This window comes from Ursus maritimus, unplaced genomic scaffold, assembly GCF_017311325.1.
Source record: "Ursus maritimus isolate PB19 unplaced genomic scaffold, ASM1731132v1 scaffold_11, whole genome shotgun sequence".
Lineage (NCBI taxonomy): Eukaryota > Metazoa > Chordata > Mammalia > Carnivora > Ursidae > Ursus > Ursus maritimus.
This window is the reverse complement of record NW_024423453.1, coordinates 1,898,894-1,919,694: the sequence shown is the minus strand read 5'-3', so window position 1 is coordinate 1,919,694 and position 20,801 is coordinate 1,898,894. Positions and strand designations below refer to the sequence as shown.

The following is a 20,801-nucleotide window of genomic DNA, read 5'->3' as shown; positions in this document are numbered from 1 at the left end:
AAATATCACATTCTCCATGAAATATGGCCTAGTTAATCTGTCTGAAAGTGATCTGTCCCTTCTGTGAACTCCAATAGCACTCATTGTCTGCACTTATCAAATACTGCTTTGCATTACACATTATCTTTTCATAGCTGTGAGTCTTGTCACCTCTAACTAGGGATCCTTGGTCTTTGATGGCAAGAATGAGTTTCACATGTCTTTATACATTCCAAGTGGCCTAAAATTAATTAACTAACTCATGTAATCATCAACCTTGTCTGTATCCACGGTGCCTTAAATAAGTGCTTTTTACTAAATACTTGTTTCCCTGATATGTGCTTTCTTTCTGACCCAGCACTGTATAGTCTTTGGAGTCTAAGATTTATGGCCCTGTACTGATTTGCACAGCCATACTGATCTATGCCTGAGCAAAGCTGCCCCACCATCTCTGGCACTTCATTTGAGAGGTTTATAGCATCATTATAATAATTACAGCCACTGAAATTTTGTTGCTTATTTTCACAAATAAGAGCAAATTAAAATACTGGTTTATGCAACTCCGTTCTGAGAAGTGAGGTGATGAGCACAAGATCATGTTACCTAGGCTGCAGGGATTACTTTCCTAGATATTAAAACAAATCTGTGTATCACATCTCTCTCTCTCTCTCTCTCTCTCTCTCTCTCTCTCTTTTTTCAATTCTGGCTGTTCTAACCCCTGCACTGAACTGGAAAATGCATTCATTTATCTCCTCACTTGGCCCAGCAGGTTTTGATCTGGAATATAGATTATAAAAATTAGAGAAAACTGAAGTTGCCCTAAAATGGGGCTTTTGAGGTGCTTATAAATGTAACAACACAGAGGAGAGCTTCCATCATAAAACTGTAATACAAGGATTAAAAAAAATCCCTCATATTTTGAGCTGAGGTTTTCTGAACAAGCAAAGATAAGAGATTTCTTACCCATAAAAAGAATTTTCACATACTAGAATATTGATGTATCAGTTCCATACCCAACTAAATCTGAATCTAATCTGACAGCAAACTATGTGCCTTCCAAGATGACAAAACAGAAAGTCCCTCCCAAGGAAAATGGGAAATTGAACAGTGATGACTCTGTCAGTAACTTGAGAAAGAGGCCAGTTAAATATTATATATTAATGCAGTCACTTTGTGGTTGGCACCACCATTTACTTGCATGATTTTTATTTTTAAATTTAACATTTCATAGCTATAATCTTCTCCAGCACATGAAAACTGCCATTATTTAAAAAAAAAATTTTTTTTTTTTTTTAAAGTAAGCTCTGCACCCAACGTGGGGCTTAAACTCACAACCCTGAGATGAAGAGCTGCATGCTCTACCTACTGAGCCAGCCAGGCGCCCCAAGAACTTCTCTTCCTAATAAATGTTTTAAAAAGTAAAAAAAAAGTCATCGCTATTTTTTCTCTGACTTTTCTAATATAGCTTCAAGTATCTGACCTTATAATGGTGGAACAATGACCCAGATTATGTAATAAATGTTAAGAGCTTTACAAAGGGGATGAAAATTAAGTCTTTGATTAAAAATACGTAAAGGTGTGGGGCGCCTGGGTGGCACAGCGGTTAAGCGTCTGCCTTTGGCTCAGGGCGTGATCCTGGCGTTCTGGGATCGAGCCCCACATCAGGCTCCTCTGCTGGGAGCCTGCTTCTTCCTCTCCCACTCCCCCTGCTTGTGTTCCTTCTCTCGCTGGCTGGCTCTATCTCTGTCAAATAAATAAATAAAAATCTTAAAAAAAAAATACGTAAAGGTGTGGCCATATAGATTGTGGGATTCTTCACTGTAATGTGATCTTAGTAACCATGAAAATCAGTACTTTTTTTTTTTTAAAAGATTTTATTTATTTGACAGAGACACAGTGAGAGAGGGAACACAAGCAGGGGGAGTGGGAGAGGGAGAAGCAGGCTTCCCACTGAGCCGGGAGCAAGATGCAGAGCTTGATCAAAGGACCCTGGGATCATGACCTGAGCCGCTGGCAGACGCTTAACGACTGAGCCACCCAGGTGCCCTGAAAATCAGTATTTTTAACTGATTGAAGAATATGTGTATTGATACTTAAAGCAGACTTCCAGCAAGGTATAATATTTTATTTTAAAAAATTGTTTTTAAGTTTATATTTATTCATTTGACAGAGAGAGAGAGCACAAGCAAGGGGAGCAGGAGAGGGAGAGGGAAAAGCAGGCTCTCTGCTCAGCAGGGAGCACGATGTGGGGCTTGATCAAAGGACCCTGGGATCATGACCTGAGCCACCCAGGTGCCCCAAGAGTATAATATTTTAAAATAAGCACATTAGCTCAGAAAAGCCAACAAGAAGAAGAATTAGAAATTCAAATGTATTTCTTTGAGTCATTGGTCCCAGCATTTTAATTATAGTTAACATGAGTTCCTTTGATTTTCTCAGATTCTTATTTACTATAATGACTAGAATTCCTGTTTGTGCTCTGCTTCCTGACTTTCTGAGCAGCTTTTGTTTTCATATTATTAGCCTAGCTTTGATCTCTTCACTCTGAAGTCTGTGAACTCCTGTGACTGAGGAGTTTGCCCTCAGGAACTGCTGGACTGTAGGGGAAAAGAGACTAGACTGAGTAGGATGTGGAAGTGAGAGAGGGATTTAGTTGGCTTTTCCCTACATTTGTTTTGTAATCTAGAAGGACTTCTGGTATTCCAAGTATAGCATGAGAAAGAGCCAAGACACACAGGAAATTATTATTATATTTTAAAGATTTTATTTATTTATTTATTTGAGAAACAGAGAGAGAGAGAGAGCATGCATGAACAGGAAGAGGGGCTGTGGGAGAGGGGCAGAAGGGAAGGGAGAGAGAGGGGATCTCCAGCCCACTCCATGCTGAGTGTGGAGCCTGACATGGGGCTCAATCTCATGATCCTGAGATCAGCACCTGAGCTAAAACCAAGAGTCAAATGCTCAACCGACTGTGTCACCCAGGTGCCCTGATACACAGGAAATTCTTATATGCTATAGAGTTTCTTCTAAACGACCTAATGTATGTTCTTATGCTAAAAATGTAGTCTCTATCTTTCTGAAACCACAATAAAAAGAGAATTAATTGAAAAGTTTTACAGAAATCAAAGTAAAGAGTCAGAGGAAAAGATTTTGTTCTTATATATATAATTTTACACATTTATTTAAAAGGATCATGTGTTTAAAGAGAGAAAGGAAGAGAGAGAAAGGACATTATATTTTTAATTAAACTTTTAATTTTTAAATATGATTGTAGATTTATATGCATTAAAAAATAATACAGAGGGATCCTGTGTCCCCTTTGCCCAGTTTCCCCAATTGTAATATCTTGCAAAAGTATAGTACATGTGCATTGGATTTTGATGTGATATGGTAGAACATACTATGAATGGATTTTTGTGGCTATTTGCATAAATGAGACATGTCTATGAGAAATTAGCATCTTGATTCCACTTAGTTCAGGGCAATTTTTATGAAGGAAGCAGAGTTTTAGAAAGTAGTTGACTTTAAGAAATTTATGGTCAGTGTGCCAAGGTGATATATTTTTGAGGCCCAGAATACAATCTGAAAACTTTGGAAGTTAACAGAGACATGAAAAGTAGCTGGGTGATTATATGAGGCCAGAATTAACCTAATACCCAAACCAGACAATGATAATACAGGAAAAGAAAACTGTGGACCAATATCTCTCATGAATATAGATATAAAAATCCTCCACAAAATATTAATGAATTGAATCCAGCAATGTATATGAAGAATTATACATCAAGATTGGGATTTATTCCAGATATACAAGGCTGGTTCAACATTCAAAAATCAGTTAATGTTATCCACCACATCAACAAATTTAAAAAGAAAAATTACATGATACAGAAAAAGCATTTGACAAAACCCGATATCCATTTATGATAATAACTCTCAATAACTAGGAATAGAGAAGAATTTCTTCAACTTGATAAAGAACTTCAACAAAAACCCTGCAGCTAATATCATGCTTAATGATGAGAAACTTGGAGCATTCTCAGGAAGATCAGGTACAAGGCAAGAATGTCTCCTCTTACCACTCCTTTTCAACACTGTACTGGAGTTCTAGCTAATGCAATATGACAAGAAAGAAATTAAAAAGTACACAGATTGAGCAGGAAGACATAAAACTGTCTTTGCTCACAGACGACATGATTGTAGAAAATACAAAAGAACCCACAAAAAAACCCTCCTGGAATTTACAAATGATTTCAACAAGTTTACAGAATATATGATTAGTATGCAAAAGTCAATAGCTTTTTTGTATACTAGCAATGAACAAGTGGAATTTGAAGTTAAAAACACAATACCATTTACATTAGCACTCCAAAATTGAAATACTTAGATATAAATCTATCAAAATATATACAGGACATATACAAGGGAACTATGAAACTCTGATGAACAAAATTAAAGAACTAAATAAATGGAGAGATATTTCAAGTTTATGTGTAGGAAGACTCATATTGTCAAGATGTCAGATCTTACCAGCTTGATCTATAGATTCGCAATCCTAATCAAAATCCCAGCAAGTTGTTTTGTGGATATTGACAAACTAATTCTAAAGTTTATATGGAGGAGCAAAAGACCCAGAATAGCCAACTCAATTCTGAAAGAGAAGAACAAAGTTGGAAGACTGAAAGTACCTGACTTCAAGACTTACTATTAATCTGCAGTAATCAAGACAGTGTAGTATTGGCAAAAGAAAAGGCAAATAGATCAATGGAACAGAAAAGAGAGCTCAGAAATACACCCACACAAATGTAGTCAACCACTATTTGACAAAGGAGTAAAGGCATATAATGGAGCAAGCTAATCTTAAAAAATGATGCTGGAACAACTGGACATCTACATGTAAAAAAAATGGATCTAAATGCAGACCTTATGCCCTTCACCAAAACTGACTTAGAGTGGATCACAGACCTAAATGTAAAATACACAACTATAAAAATACCTAGAAGATAAAATAAAAGAAGACCTAGATGACTTAGGGTACGGTGATGACTTTTTAGACACACCACCAAAGGCATAATCCATGAAAGAAAGAATTGATAAGTTGGACTTTGTTAAGCTTAAATAATTCTGTTCTGTGAAGGACAACATCAAGAGAATGAGCAGACAGGCCTCAGAGGGGGAGGGATTATTTACAAAAGACATATATGATAAAGGACAGTTATTCAAATCATAAAAAGAACCCTGAAAACTCAACAGTAAGAAAAGAAACAACCTAATTTTAAAATGGGCCAAAGAACTTAATGGATACCTCAATATAAAGGATATAGAGATAGCAAATAAGCATATGAAATGATGTTCCACATCATGTCATCAGAAAAATGCAAATTAAAACAACCATGAGATATCACTACATATGTATTTGAATGGCCAAAATCCAGCCCACTCACAACACCAAATGCAGAAGGTGTAAAGCAACAGGAACCCTATTCATTGCTGGTAGGAATGCAAAATGAAGCAGTCATTTTGGAAGATAGTTTGGTAAGTTTTTGTAAAACTAAATATATTCTTATCATATAATGCAGGAATTGTGCCCCTTGGTTTTTAGCCAAATGAAGTGAAAATTTGTCCATACAAAAACCAGCTGTCTATAGGTGTCAAGACAGGCACCAGGGATGTCCAACTAGAAACCTCCAAAGAGAGCAGGAGATGGAAGACTAGGTGATTTTCAGAACAGGTGCTGAAACTACAATCCCCTTTATATAGAACAGCAATGCGTTCACTCTGGTGAGGAGGGCACCATTAAAATCACAGCAAACTCCAAAGCGATATAAAAACCATTTACCAAACTAAAATGTAGTGACTATAGCTTCAATTCATAGGACGTAAACTGGGCCATGGCCAATATTACAGTATTCGAACAGTATTTTCATTGTTATACCGCATTTATGCCCCTCCTCCTAGTCTTTCTGAGATGCTTTTATCTTGCTTGGGGGCTTGGCAAGCCTTCCTCTTACATAAGCTTCTGTAACAGGGCTGATCCCATAGTTTAAACTACAGCAACTTCACTCGGGTGGGAGGCAGAGCAGGAAGCTGAATGCCTTGGGTTCTGTGATCCCTTCCCTTTCCTGCCCCTTTGAGAAAAAAAAGGGCAAGTTCTAATTCCCCGTCTTTCATGATTCCCTATATTAGGACTTGCCTCCTCCTCTTCGGACCCTGGGAGAGAAGTACAGTAGTGTGTTAGTACAGCATCCTATGTCGCATATGTCCTACAGGACAGTTGGGGGACATGGTGTAGTCCCTGCTGTCACGACACTGAACACCCCACTGCTAACCTAGACCTGCATGATAACACTGTTGGCGCCATTTTCCAACTGAGGGTTCTGCATGCAGAGAGCATTGATATTGTTTTCCTCAAATTTATGGTCTCCCAATAAATAAAAGAAAACATTTTCCTTTTAAATTAATATTTGTTATCTGTGGTTAAAAAGAAAACATGTCAATATACTTTTTAGGGAGAAGAGATTCCATAATGGCATATAGGGTATAAGTCCAATTTCACAAAATATTTGGGTATGTCTGTACATGCTTAGTCAATAAATAAACATATTTACAGTACTCACTTCTAAGTGATAGAGCTATGGGTGATTATTTTCCTCTATATATTCTGTCTGATAAAAATTCTTTTCAAAATTACTGCTATGAAAAAAATTACTGCTATACAGAGTACCCATATTTTAACAGAAAATCCCAATTGAACTCTTAGCAACACAAAATTATAGATTATTTTTGCCCTTTTTTTCTGAAAACACAAAATTTCATAATTCACACAGTTAGATTATATGAGAAAATCCAAAATAAATAGAATATCATATAAATAAAAATCTAAATGTGCATTCAAACATATACACTTATATGAATAGAATATCCTTGGAAGGTTAAAAGAAGCTAGTAATGGTCTCCTTCTAGAGAAGGAAATTGAGTAACTATAAGATACTATCATGTTTTAAAATTTTTGGTACCTGTGTATTATGTAAATTTTTAAAATTAAAGAAATAATTAAAAACAAAGAAAAATAAAAACACATGTTTAGATTCCTCCAACTACTCTTTTCAGTCACTTTTTGTCCCTTCCTTACACACAAAACTCTTTTCCATTGTTAGATTAGTTTGCTCTGGTTTTGGTTTATTTTGACTTATTGCCAAAAATGTACAATCTCGCCTATTGCCATGTTTGGATAATAAATAACTAGAACCTGTTTTCCCACTAAATGTTTCAACACTGAATGTTGTCGGTAATTTTTGCCTTCTTTGCAAAACCTCTCACAATGCTGCTATTAAGGAAGAGGTAACTGCTGAGTTTGATCCAGATTTCAGTTAGGTGAAGTTTGTTTATAGAAAAGCCTTGAAATTACGATTAAGATTTGTAACCGTGATTGTCACAGAATAGTTGCCCATTCGAGGGCCTGGTCTAGACACTCACTAGTACCCTGATTCATTCATGCAAGCTCACTCGGATAGCCTAGTGCTTTTGTTAGTTTTCGACTTCCTCCTTCCAATTTTAACTTCCAGACACTACCTTGTTTCTTCTGGGACTGAAAGGACATGAATCAGAAGTGTCGAGAGAAGGCTTGCAGGCAGTACAATAGAGCAAAGGTGGTCTTTTCGGCAATGGAGGCAAAGATGGTCTCAACAAGAGAAAAGACGAGAAACAGATGACTTCCTGGAGTCTCTTCAGACTAACTTGTACATGTACAATATTTACTTACGTTGCCTCAGGTTTAGCTAAGCATGGTTTGCAGATTGTTCCCATGGTTATATAAACACTGTATGTGTTAATTTATAAATTTTGACACTAAATGATGACAGGTGGCTTGTGTGCAGAGACCGTGGTATTTAAACAGAAGGGAAGTAAGGACAAGAAGGAGCTAATGAACATTGAAAAGGTGGTAAGGTTAATAAACTCATGGCATAAATTAACTACCTCAGCACGCATAAATGTTTCATCTGGATTCCTAAGCATCTATTTACTTAGTCAAGGTCAGAAGTATTAAAAAGAGAGGGAAAGGTGGATTGGATAGGAGAACTCTGAGAAACCTCTGAATAACTACTATTTCAACATGAGTGGAGAGGACAAGTAGACCAGTAGACTGAAACCAAATTCCACAAGGAGGCAGCCAGAGAGCACTGAGAAGTGCCAGATGTGAAAAATCAACAAGCTATAAGCCATCTGAATAGAATAACAAGGGAAATAGTTACAAGTGTGAGAACGGTAATTCAGAGTATTGAGAATAAAAGTTAAACATGCCAGACAAACTACATGTCACCATGGAAGAAATGTTTTACTTTACACAGTCTGAAACACCAATTCTGAGAATCGCTCAAAAGAGTTACATAGGAAGCAAAAAGTAAGCAAAACAACAAAAGCAAAAACACAAACAACGATCAGAGTGCGTATATGAGATTATAGGTCAGCAATGGCATGTATATTGGTGGGGCCAGTTTAACTCACCGATGTGGTAGACGGTTTAAAATTGAGAACATTTGCGTACTGAATAAACTTCTTATTCCATTTGGTACAAAAATGTGCTCTTTAGAAAGCATGCATGATGTGGGGGAGGGGCAGAGGGAGAGGGAGAGAGAGAATCTTAAGCAGGTTCCACGCCCAGCACGGAGCCAACACAGGGCTCCATCTCATGACACTGAGATCATGACCTGAGCTGGAATCAAAAGTCAGGTGCTTAACTGATGGAGCCACCCAGGTGCCCCATACTGTCTTTTTTAATATTGATCATTAACTCATCACAAGGACAGACTTTTGATAAATTATGCTAGTTTTGAAATGTCTTAGTTACATATGGTTTTATATATATTAAATATTTCACATCCAACTTAAGCAGGGAAAGAGAATACAGACAATTCTTTTAGAGTCAAGAGAGTTTTTGCTTTTTTAAGATAACAGGTAATGGTGATGAGAGTGACCCAATAGGGAGGGTAAAATCAATATACAGGAGGAAGAAAGGACACTGGCAGGAATGAAATCCTTGAAGAAACCTGAGGGGACAGAATCCACGGCATTAGCAGAGAAGTTGCCCTTAATTAGAAGCAGACCGTTAGCCAGGCTACATGGGTAGAGGTGCAGGTAGGTTGGTAGGTGTGGTGTTGGGAGAGTGCATCTTCTTATTGTGCCTATTTTCTCAATGAAATGATGAGAAAGGACCTTAGCCCTGATGGCCTCCAAAACTTGTCAGGGAGAGGGAACCAGTGGGAGTGGGCTAGAAGACAGGACGTGGGGGTTAGAGACTATGGACTCTGGGAAGCAAACTGAGGGCTTCAGAGGGGAGGGGGGGAGGGGGATGGGCTAGCCTGGTGATGGGTAGTAAGGAGGGCACGTATTGCATGGAGCACTGGGTGTTATACGCAAACAGTGAATCAGGGAACACTACATCAGAAACTAATGATGTACTGTATGGTGAATAACATAACATAATAAAAAAATTTTTTTAAAAAGTCTGAAATTCTGATTTTGAGGGGAGTGAAGAAACGGAATGACAGCTCTAGGGGATGGTGCCTGGAGTGAGGGGTTGAGATGGAGTTGAATGAAAGATGTTAGGATTCGAGCAAGTCAGGGAACTGGTGGAGAGGTCTGGAGGTTGCACGGACCATTTATCTGATTATTGAAATCACCTGACATTGATGTCGGACCTGGAGAGAGGGAGAAGGTATGGAGCAGTAGGCTAGGTTCTAAATTTTTCAGAAAATAGGAGTCACTGGTAAAACCTCACCGTAAAGGAGGGTAGGTCGTGGTCGAGTCTGGAGTCTGATGCTATGTGCATTTAAAATTAATATTTTCATAAGTATGTAAATAAACATTTTATTAATAACCATTAATATCCACCAGAACAGGGTTACATCAGACACAACTAGTTTGTATTAAATGAAAAACACCAAAAATATTTTTATATATTTAGCAATGCAGAGAGCAACTTTCTATCATGACCATTAATGTTATTCCTAATCTTACAGGATGAATAAGAAATTTCCAGATTCAGAAACTGGCCAGTTACCTTCCAACTTGAGAACTGTGAAAAGATTGAATAAGAATACCAGTGAAGCCTCTGGAACAGGACCTGACCAATAGTAAGTACGTATTGAAAGTCATGAGGGAGTAAAACTAAAAGTGAAGGAAAAATTCCAAGTCTGCTTTGCCACTTTTCTTTATACATTGTCTTAAACCAAAACCAAATCCAACTTTTATATCCAAGGTCACCTTGATCTACACTGGTTTTCCCTAATTTGTAGGCCAGATATTTTTTCTAGTATTTCTTAGAGGAGTCTTGTGTTAACATAAACTCTTCTTCTGGATATTGTAAGTCCTGGGGGAAAGATGTAATGATTGAAGTTGGGACAACTGACTGACAATATTTTTTTATAATTATGGGGTATGCATTAAGATGCCAAACTCAGAATCCATAAAGATAAATATATTTGATCACTTAAACATGGCAAAATCAAATGAATAAATCTTAAACAAGGTTTAACTTTTTAACCTTAAACAACATTATTTTTAAAAATTTTTTATTTAAATTCAATTTGGTTAACATGTAGTGTATTACTAGTTTCACTTTGGTTAACATATAGTGTATTACTAGTTTCAATTTGGTTAACATATAGTGTATTACTAATTTCAGTTTGGTTAACATATAGTGTATTACTAGTTTCAGTTTGGTTAACATATAGTGTATTACTAGTAGAGTTTAGTGAGTCATCAGTTGCATATAACACGTAGTGCTCATCACATCACGTGCCCTCCTTAATGCTCATCACCCAGTTATCCACTTCCTCCCCTCCAGCAACCCTCAGTTTGTTCCCTGTAGTTAAGAGTCTCTTATGGTTTGTCTCCCTCTCTATTTTTATCTTATTAGAAGGCAAAAGATAAACTGAGAAAATTAGTTGTAACGTGTGGGATGAAAAAAGAATATCCCTAATATATAAAGAGGTTTTGTTAAACAGTAAGAAAAAGACAAACCGCATTTTTAAAAAAGGGCAAGAGACATGAATATGAATAGGGATTAAAGAGAATAGAAATGGCTAATGAATGTATAAAAAGGTATTTGGACTTCTCAATCACTGTTAATGAGAATGACAATTAGAATGGTATCGACTTTTTGGTTGTCAGCTGTCATTTTTATCAAAATCCTTAAGATGTATGCCCTTTGATCTAGCAATTCCACTCCTAGGGATTTATTCTAAGGAGATGAGGTGACAATACCCAAAACAATAAGAATGTCTCAGCATCAGTAACAGTAGAAAAACGTTTGTAAGTATCAGTAGTCACAAAAAGAAACATCCACTAGATTGCTGAGTGAAACGAGTATGTTATAAAACAGCATGTGTAGTTTTGATTACATTTATGTAAAAATATATGTTCAAAATATATATGGGTTTGTGCACATGTGTGTGTATGTAAATGTCCCAATGGATGCCTGAAAGGACATTTCCCAAAAATCTGAATGGTGATTATCTTTAAGCAGTGGAATTCTGATCATCTTTACTTTCTAGTTTATGCTTTTGTATATTGTTTCAATTGCGTATGAGGACTGTTTACCACACTAGTGAATAGGTTATCACTCTTCAGGGTCATTGCTCTTGTTCTCCCCTCAGCCTGGAACACCTTTTACCCCTTTCAGTTCTTGGCTGTAATATCCCCCGTTGGAAGAGTCTGCGTTTACTACCGTATTTGAAATAGAAACATCACCCCCTGTGTCCATGCTCCATCCCTCGTCCCCACTTCGGTTTTCTCTGCTATACTTGCCATCATCTAATATGTTTTAAGTTATATTTGTTTGTTAATTTATTATCTTCTGACTCTTCCTCTCTCCCACGAAAAAGTAAACCCAATAAGGGCAGGACTTTGTTTTGTACTGAATGTAGCCCCAGAGCTGGGAACAGTGCCAGTTACAATATCAGGTACTTAATACATGCACATACATTTGAATCAAATATCCTTGTACCTGTACTCGAATTCCGCAAGAAATTCTCTGAAAAGGCCTTGATTAAAAAGGAGGAGAATGATTAACTTATGAACACTTCAAGTGTTACCTTACGTTCAGGTTAATTTCTATGTTGAATTTTACTTGGCTAAATAATCTTAAGTTTAATTGAGCTCTCAGTGTAAGGGGGGAAACATATTTTTTCTTCCAAGTCCTTGATCATCTTTGAATAAATTAAGTGCTTTGTTCCTAAACTGCTGAAAACAAGTTGCTCACAGTTCCATAAGAATCCAGGAAAGAACACATAGAAGAAATTTCGAAGTGGCAGAAACTGTGAACTTCCTTTTCGCCATATTCTGGAATACAGTTTTCTTGGCCAAATGGAGGGACTCTGGGTGTCCCTCTGCTGACACAGGAAATATGAATCTGATGCTACTTCCATCACCCCAAACCTGGGACTCAAGGAAAAGGTCCCATCCCTCCACCCTCACTGTGGCAGATATCACTACTTGGATGATTTGATTTCATGGTGTTGGTGATCTTATTTAGGGCGAGGACCCTCTGAGTTGCATTTACCTGTTTATTTCTCAAGGGCTGAACCACTTCCCTAATGCACAGCTCGAGATCATTGAGGTAGTCTTTTTCCGTCTGTATCAGCTCCTTGATGATTTTTGAACGTTTTGCCATCATTCTCTGCATCTGATGCTCTTCCTGAGTTAGGGTCTCAGTGGCAGAACCCCCGGCCTGTGGAGTCATCTTTTCTGTTAAATAAAAACATGTATGTACAAATGAGACATTCTGTTGCAGTTTCTTGTTCCATCATTACTACAGTTCCATTGTTACAAACACTGTGGGATTGCTATTAGCAAGGAAAAAGGCATAGAGTGTCTTCAGAGTATGTTCTTTTTTTTTTTTTTAAAGATTTTATTTATCTATTTGACAGAGATAGAGACAGCCAGCGAGAGAGGGAACACAAGCAGGGGGAGTGGGAGAGGAAGAAGCAGGCTCATAGCGGAGGAGCCTGATGTGGGGCTCGATCCCAGATCGCCAGGATCACGCCCTGAGCCGAAGGCAGACGCTTAAGGACTGCGCCACCCAGGCGCCCCTTCAGAGTATGTTCTTAGGAAGAAATGTGTACTAGTTTGCCCTAAGGCTGGAATCCTATGAAACTACAAGGGACATGAGAATAGATACTCCTGGCAAGTCAGTTGAATGACACTTGATTTTCGTGGCTTGTCTTTAAACTATCCCATTGTTACTATATTAAGCTATAAACCTGCTCTTCAGGCTGGAGATAAAATGTATTAAAATCAGTTCAGAACTTCTGGATAAATTTGCTTTTAAATCAAGGGATGATTTTTAATTAGTAAGTGGAAGGCCTTCCCATTTTGCCCCTATTATTAAAAACAGTTGCCCTTCTTCACTCATATGTGGAACATCAGAAACAGCACAGAGGATCGTAGGGGAAGGGAGGGAAAATTGAATGGGAAGTCATCAGAGACAGAGTAAAACCATGAGAGACTCTTAATTGTAGGAAACAAACTGAGGGTTGCTGGAGGGGAGGTGGGTGGGGGATGGGGTAACCGGGTGATGAGCATTAAGGAGGGTATGTGATGTAATGAGTATTGGCTGTTACACGCAACTGATGAATTATCGAACACTACACCTGGAACTAATGATGTACAAAAGTTGACTAATTGAATTTAAATTAAAAAAAAATAATTGCCCCTCATTCTCAGTGAGTAATATGAAAGCTTCCATGAAATGGAAAACAATTGCACGTGTGGGATTTTTATTTCAGCTCACGATCCGAATCCATGAGGAGTGAGGAAGTGTCGACTAGGATACACGTCAACTAGGATTTTTCATGGCCCATCTTCAATATCATGCATATCTTGTTATTTCAAAATTCTTGAACTGCCAAATGGAAATTTTCAATTTAAAAAAATCACAGTGCTGAGGAGATTTTGAGATAAATGGGAAGCCTCACATACAGCCAAGGTTTTATGTAAAGCATAATGTGAAAAAGCTAAATGTCTTCAAGAATGAGCTTCCCACAGCAATGTAAAATTTTGGAAGCCACAGACTAGGTCTCAGATGAAATCAGAGCAGTGATAGATAGTAGGGCAGTGTCCGTGTGTGCGTTTAAATGAATTTTCTTCAAGCTTGAAGTCATCACAAACTTCATATTCATCTTAGTGTCTCCCGTCGCAGAAGTAATTATATTTCCTCTAAAGCTAATGTGATTCTAGTAACTGATACGTGAGACATCTTCAGTGCTGACACAACCTCCTGACAATGTAGAGCTTTATAAAAGGGCTTATAAAGAGTCTGTATGGGAAAAAAAAAAAGTACACAGGTCACATGTATGGAAATGGAAATAAAGGGAGGATATTCTCTTGGCTGACTCCAGAAACAAGGCTACGACAACTGGAGAATCATTATAGTAGAGGGTTCAATGTCATGGCTCAACGTAAAGAGACTGCTCCTAGAGTGTGGAGAGACACTTCAGAAGTAATGAGCTCTTCTCTCTCCCTGGCCCCCTCATCCCAGGAGCTCAGGCAGAGGCTCCATAATCCCACATGTATGGAGGATGCTGTGAAGATGTTTCCAGTGTTAGTTTGGAAGGTGCCCTGGATGGGTCTTTAAGCAGTCCTGACTTGCAGGTGAATGTGCTTACAGACCGTTTGCCCAGTAATTATTCTTCCTTCATCAGGAAAGAAGATGTGTGTGACAAATGGCATCTGAGAGCACAGAGTTTTACAAGGCTTGGGACATTTGGTGCCAAAGAAATAATTTACATAAGTCCTGTAAGAAGAGAAAATCTACAAGGAGAGAGAAGGAATGCATGAGGTGGTCTGAAGCTTTCATACCTTGAGTTATGTTATGAGAATTTTTGGAGGCTTGCTAATATTTTTATTGGAAAACAGAAGAAGCCTAACTCTTAGCACCCCAAATTTGAAAGGAGAAGTACAGTAAGGCGTCTTTCCTATGAATTATTTTGGCTCTAAAAGAGGAAGGCAGGTCTCTGAGGAGGAGAGATGTAGTGAGAAGGTTGTCTACACAACTTGACCTTTGTGAGCCTCCTTGACAGGGCAGAGGGGGCAGCGATGGGGGTTCTTTTCTCCTGGGATATATGAATTAGCTCATAGAAAGAAACCTCACTAGTAGAGAGCTAACCAACCAGTTCGGATAGTATCCAGCTATTACCTAACACCTTGAAAATAAAAGGGACCCTGTTGAGAAACTGTTTTGACTGATTTCTGCTTTTCCAAGTTCTAAACCTTTTGTGCCTTATAAAATAATCTACACAATGATTTGGGGGCCTACCAAGGAGAAAGGAGTCTTTCCTAAGCGTTGGCAAAGAAATATCCCTAAAATACATTCTCAGCTTCCTTTTACTTCTGAATTCCAGGACTCAATTTTATATCAATTCAACCTATTTCATAGATTTTCCAGTTAACTGCACTTTAAATGTCCAACATCAGATTTTATCGATTAAAAAACTGCTTAGATTTTCTAAAGTGGCTTCACAACTTGTTCAGAACAAGTTAGGGGCCCCAGTGGTGGAAATGAAGTGTCAGTCAAGATATTCATCCTCAGGAACTTCCCCCTTCAGGTATAAAAATCTTCGCAGAGAATTTGAAGTTGAGCAACCTTATGAGATACCTTTGTTTGCTCTTTCGACTCAAGTTTATTGCAGAAACAAAGGCCTGGCTTGCATCATTTCATGGTCCGATCTCTAAACGCTTTCTATATTTGCCTTTCTTAAACCAACAAACTCTCCACAATGCACTGTAGGCACAAGTTTTATTTTTATAAGATACTTCTCTACCTTTAAAACTTGCATCTTTTAGTTATACTATGTTTTATAAAACTATTTGTAACACATGACTATTACCAACGTAGATCACCCAAATCAGCAGTCAGCTATAATAACCTTTTCTTTCTAGGTACAGCAACAGAGGAGCTAAGTAATTAGGAAAGAAGGAAAAATAAAGCTTTAGAAATGAATATTTTCTAGCAGTTAGCAAAAACTGCGAGACTATGTCAGAAGTAAAGTGAGACAGGCCCAAAGGCTATTTAGATGGTTTTAATCAAAATATGCCACTGAGGGGGCGCCTGGGTGGCTCAGTCAGTTAAGCACCTGCCTTTGGCTCAGGTCATGATCCTGGGGTCCTGAGATCAAGCCCCACGTCAGGCTCCCTGCTCAGTGGGGAGCTTCCCCTCCCAACCCCTGCTCACGCTCTCTCTCTCTCAAATAAATAAATAAAATTAAAAAAAAAAATACGTCGCTGTGCATGCAAACGGTTGCGTGTAAATGGCATGCCTTTCCTATCCTCTATTTCTTTCACCCTCAAGCTTCATTTTTCTGGCAGTGGTCATCAATTGTCACTATTCTAGCCACAGATTTCATTGGTAACATATGTGGAAATTCCTGACAGAGAAAGTTTATATAAAAAGGAGGTGGCTGCAGTTTGGGGAAAGAATAATCAGACTTGGTATCAGCTCTGCCACTCTTAGCAACAAGAATATAGCGGACAAGTTAGTTATTCTCATGGCGGCTCAGCTTCCTCATCTGTAGAATAGGAATGAAAACCATCATAGCTCCTTGGGCTCTTCAAAACAACCTAAGTATTAGTTATTTCTATAGACATGGGAATGCTAGGTTTCATTTCTCTACACTCTCTACATTCTCTACATTTCTGTACACTCTCTCATTTCTCTACACTCTCTACATTCTCTACACAGACTTTTCCACCACCTTGGGCAAACAACTATCCCATTGTCTTATACTTATCAACTTGCCAAGAAAAAGGCACGATTCTGAGGTATAGGGACAGCCATGTTGAGACAAGAGAGGAAGTAGAGAAAAAATAAGGGTGCTGTTCTTGGGGCAAAGTGAGAATCAAACTAGGGTTTGGAAACCTGAGCAACTTCCCTGGATTGGGTGTATGTATGGGGAGAACCTTGGTTTTTAGGGAGATGAAAAGGAACCCAAAGGTAGGAACATAGTTGGGGATGTCTGAAGACAATCTGCAGTGATAGCCCAAGCATTGAGTTCATGTACGCCCTTTCTGCTTTGTTGCTGTTGCTACTGTCACTGCTGCTTTAGGGAGGATTTTATGTTTTTAATTTTGTAAAGGTTGTATTTATTTATTTGAGAGAGAGAGTATGAGCCAGGGGAGGGGCAGAGAAAGAGGCAGAGGGAGAAGCAGATTCCCCACTGAGCATAGAGCCCAATGTGGGGCTCGATCCCAGGACCCTGAGATCATGACCTGAGCCAAAGGCAGACACTTATCTGATTGAGCCACCCAGATGCCCCTTTGGGATGGATTTTAAAGAGAGGTAATTGGTTTATTTCTTTGTATGATAAAATAATACATATTGTAGGGATTAAGTGCGCAGACTATGGACTAGACTTTCTGGGTTTAAACTGCACCTCTAATATTTATTAGATCTGTGGCCTTGGACAGTTATTCAACTCCTTTTCTGTCAACTTCCTTATCTGTAAATTAAGGGTAACATTAATAAAACCATATAAAGTGATTATGAAGATAAAATGAATTAATGTTTGCTCAATACAACAGTGCCTGGCAATATTCAATATAGTAGATATTGTGTATATGTTTGCTATAATTATTAAATGTAATCCCCATTTATTATCTGTAATATAATTTTCACTGTATTATTAGCTATATTCCTGTTTAGGGTATAACTTTCCTCAAATATTTCCATGTACATACAAACATACATACAGCAGATAGTTTTGCTTTTTTCGGTTTTTGTTTTGTACTAATAGACTCATATGGATATTCTTTGGCAAATTGCCTTTTCAACTGTAACAGTTTTTAGTGGCTATCTTTTTTTAAGATATACACACACACACACACACACATATCTTTAGTCTTTATAATAGCAGAATACTTGTCAGGCACTGCCATAGCTAATCTCCTATTTGTCTTTCATAAATTGAACCCTGAATAGATAAAAATGCTTACTTGTTAGATTCTTTTTCAATTTATGGTGTACTTATGGCCGATGAGATGTAAGCAGAAATCTCTGAGAGGGGTTCTTAGGACTTGGGACAAGGAAAAGTTGGCTGGGCTACCTTTCCTTTCATCCTGTACACCTCATGGTTCTTGCCTTCTTTTTCCTGTCTGGGATGTGGATGTGAGTCCCAAAGGTGCAGTAGCTATGCTGGGACCATGGCGTGATCACCACGGGGGTTAAGACCTATGCACAATGGATGATGGTGTGGAAAGATATGAAGAGTCTTCCTACTCCTAGGCTTTTTGCCTGCGGTACATAAATTTCTATGTGCTAAGGCATATTTTTCTATTGCTTTTAGGAAAGTGACTTCCTATCTGATAGGGATTTCTTATCTTGAAATATGAGTGCTGTAAGTAACGTAACCTAAAATACAAAACCGGCCTAATAGGGTAGGAAGGATATTAGGAAGACATTTTGCCATCTGGAGAGTGGGTAATCATCACTATTCAACCGCAAAATATTTGGTAAATCTATCTCTCTGCATACCAAGGCATGTAATTAGAGGAAAAAGTAGAAAAAAGTAATATGTTGGCATGTACTGATTATTTCTTGCTATTTTTGGCATAATTGTACAAATGAGATATGAACTCAGACCACAGCTAGTCAATCTATAAGGAGAGATAGAAGAAAACAAAAAACCTAAAGAAGATATTCTGCTGGTGGTCTATAATCTAAATAGGCTGAGAGTGCCAGTTGCATTGAAAATGCCAACTACTTCCATCCTCAAAGTGAAGCCCAAGAGATAGCTTTAGCAGGTGATGAAACTGGTGCCCCAGGCCTTCCTCTTTCACAGAGTTCTTTGCCATTCCAGAGAAGGAAAGCACACCAGCCCATATAAAGTTGAGGGTGGTACCTGAAAGACTACTAATGGCCGTTAGGCTAAGGGCATTCTACTAACACCAAATCCTGCCTACTTGAGTCCCAGCCATTTGTCTGACTGCTAATCTCCCTGCCATTCTCTCTGAATCTTGCTAATCTCCTGTTGTACTTCTGCTTAGAGAGACCTCTGGGCTTTGGAAAACATCGCTGGATATTAGCGGACCTGACTTACCCTTCTGCTATTGATATGCTTTCTCCTGGTTTCTATAATCTGGATTCTTGCCCATTGTAGTAGACAGGGTAATGGTCCCCCAAGGGAGGTCCACATTCTAATCCTCAGAACCTGTAAATGACAGGTTACCTTCCATGGTAAAGGGGACTTTGTGGATGTGATTAAGTTTACAGAACCTGAGATGGAGAGATATCTTGCATTTTCTGTGTGGACCCAATCCAACCACCTTATTTCTTAAAAGCAGAAGAGAACACAAGAGAAGTTAAAGTGAAAGGGACTTGACCCACCATTGCTAGTTTTGAAGATGGAGGAGGGGGCCTAAGAGCCGAGGAATACAGGTGGCCTTTGGAAGCTGAGAACAACTTTTGGCTGATAGCCAGCAAAGAAATAGGTACCAACAATCTGAAAGAGTGGGGGATGGATTTTCCCCTCAAACCTCTAGAAAGGAGTGCAACTCTACCCACACCTTGATCTCAGCCTGTGAGACTCTAAGTCACTTTCGACTCGGCCACTCTGGACTTTTGACTGAAGGAAACTGTGAGATAATGCATTCGTGTTATTTTAAGCCATTAAATTTGTGGTGATTTGTTATGGCCACAATAGGAAACTAATATCCCCACATATGCTAATCCCTAAAAGATCATGTTGCCCGGGTTTAGACTGCCCTTTTTAAGAACACTGAACTACATGCTTGTAAGACCCCTTCCACCTTTTAGTGTTCCTCAGCAAATCTTCCCAGACTACCAGTTCAAGTTTGCCTGTGCTTTATAACCCAACACAAGGAGTTCGTCACTTGGTGAGCTTAACTCATAAGACCTGACCAAGGTTGCTTTCAAGAAGGGAGAGTTTTCTACTTGCAGCAAGCAAGGAGATCACTGAGGATAGCTCCCAAAGCACTGTCTCCCCGAACAGCAGGCTTAGCTTGGTTCTATTGAGTTGTTCTCCTCTTGTGGTTACAAGGAAGCAGAGCTCCTTTTTTCATCTTGCGCCAGGAAGCTCAGCAAGTTGCTATTTTCACCTTGCCATCTCCTGCTGCAGCTTTTTCAGGATGTTCTGCAAATGTAACTGAACCAACAGGGTTAAGGCAGTAGGTTCAAAATTTTCCATGGCAGGAAAAATAACTGCTGCTCTTGCTGACAGCTTAAGCTTCGCTAACGAAACAAACACAGGATTGTCTGTTGGATGTTTTCCTTCAATCTACTTTTTAGCCTTTGTTCAGTGTTTTGGTTTCTAATATGGGCCAGAAAAATCACACTTGGAAGGTGGGTGTAGGGTTGGACAAAAGTTTTCAATGACATAAACATTAAAAATAAGCTAATGAAGAGAAGAAATAGAAGATTATGGAAGAAAGGCAGGCTATGCCATTTCACAGATCACAAAAAGGCAATCCCAGCTTGCCCAATGGAGATTCAGAGACTTTGGAAAATGCCAGATAAAACACTTAAGGATTCATTTAAAATTAAGTTTAAAAATTCTTTTAAAAATTAAATTTAAAATTCATTTAAAAATAATGGATAAGCCTTCAAAAATGTGTAAGAAATCTTCTGAGGGCAGGAGCAAACTTTAAGCATAGTCCTGGGGGTTCAGCAAGGCTAAAACCACCAGATCACCTGGAGGCATCTACAGATGCTGGTGGACTAGGAAGATAACTTGTATGTCAGTGATGAAGAGGCAGGACATGTGGAACTGGGATCTGGGCAACGTCTCTGAACAGCACGGAGCCTGATTAGA

General features: G+C 38.5%; 1 protein-coding gene across 1 annotated transcript in view; it reads right to left on the bottom strand.

Moving 5' to 3' along the window:
- Positions 1-20,801, bottom strand: part of ARHGEF38 (Rho guanine nucleotide exchange factor 38) — a 118,547-nt gene that overhangs the window by 73,002 nt on the left and 24,744 nt on the right. The window contains exon 2 of the mRNA XM_008689388.2: positions 12,542-12,726. Within this exon, the coding sequence (XP_008687610.1) occupies positions 12,542-12,726 (185 nt within the window). The remainder of the gene's footprint in view (positions 1-12,541; positions 12,727-20,801) is intronic.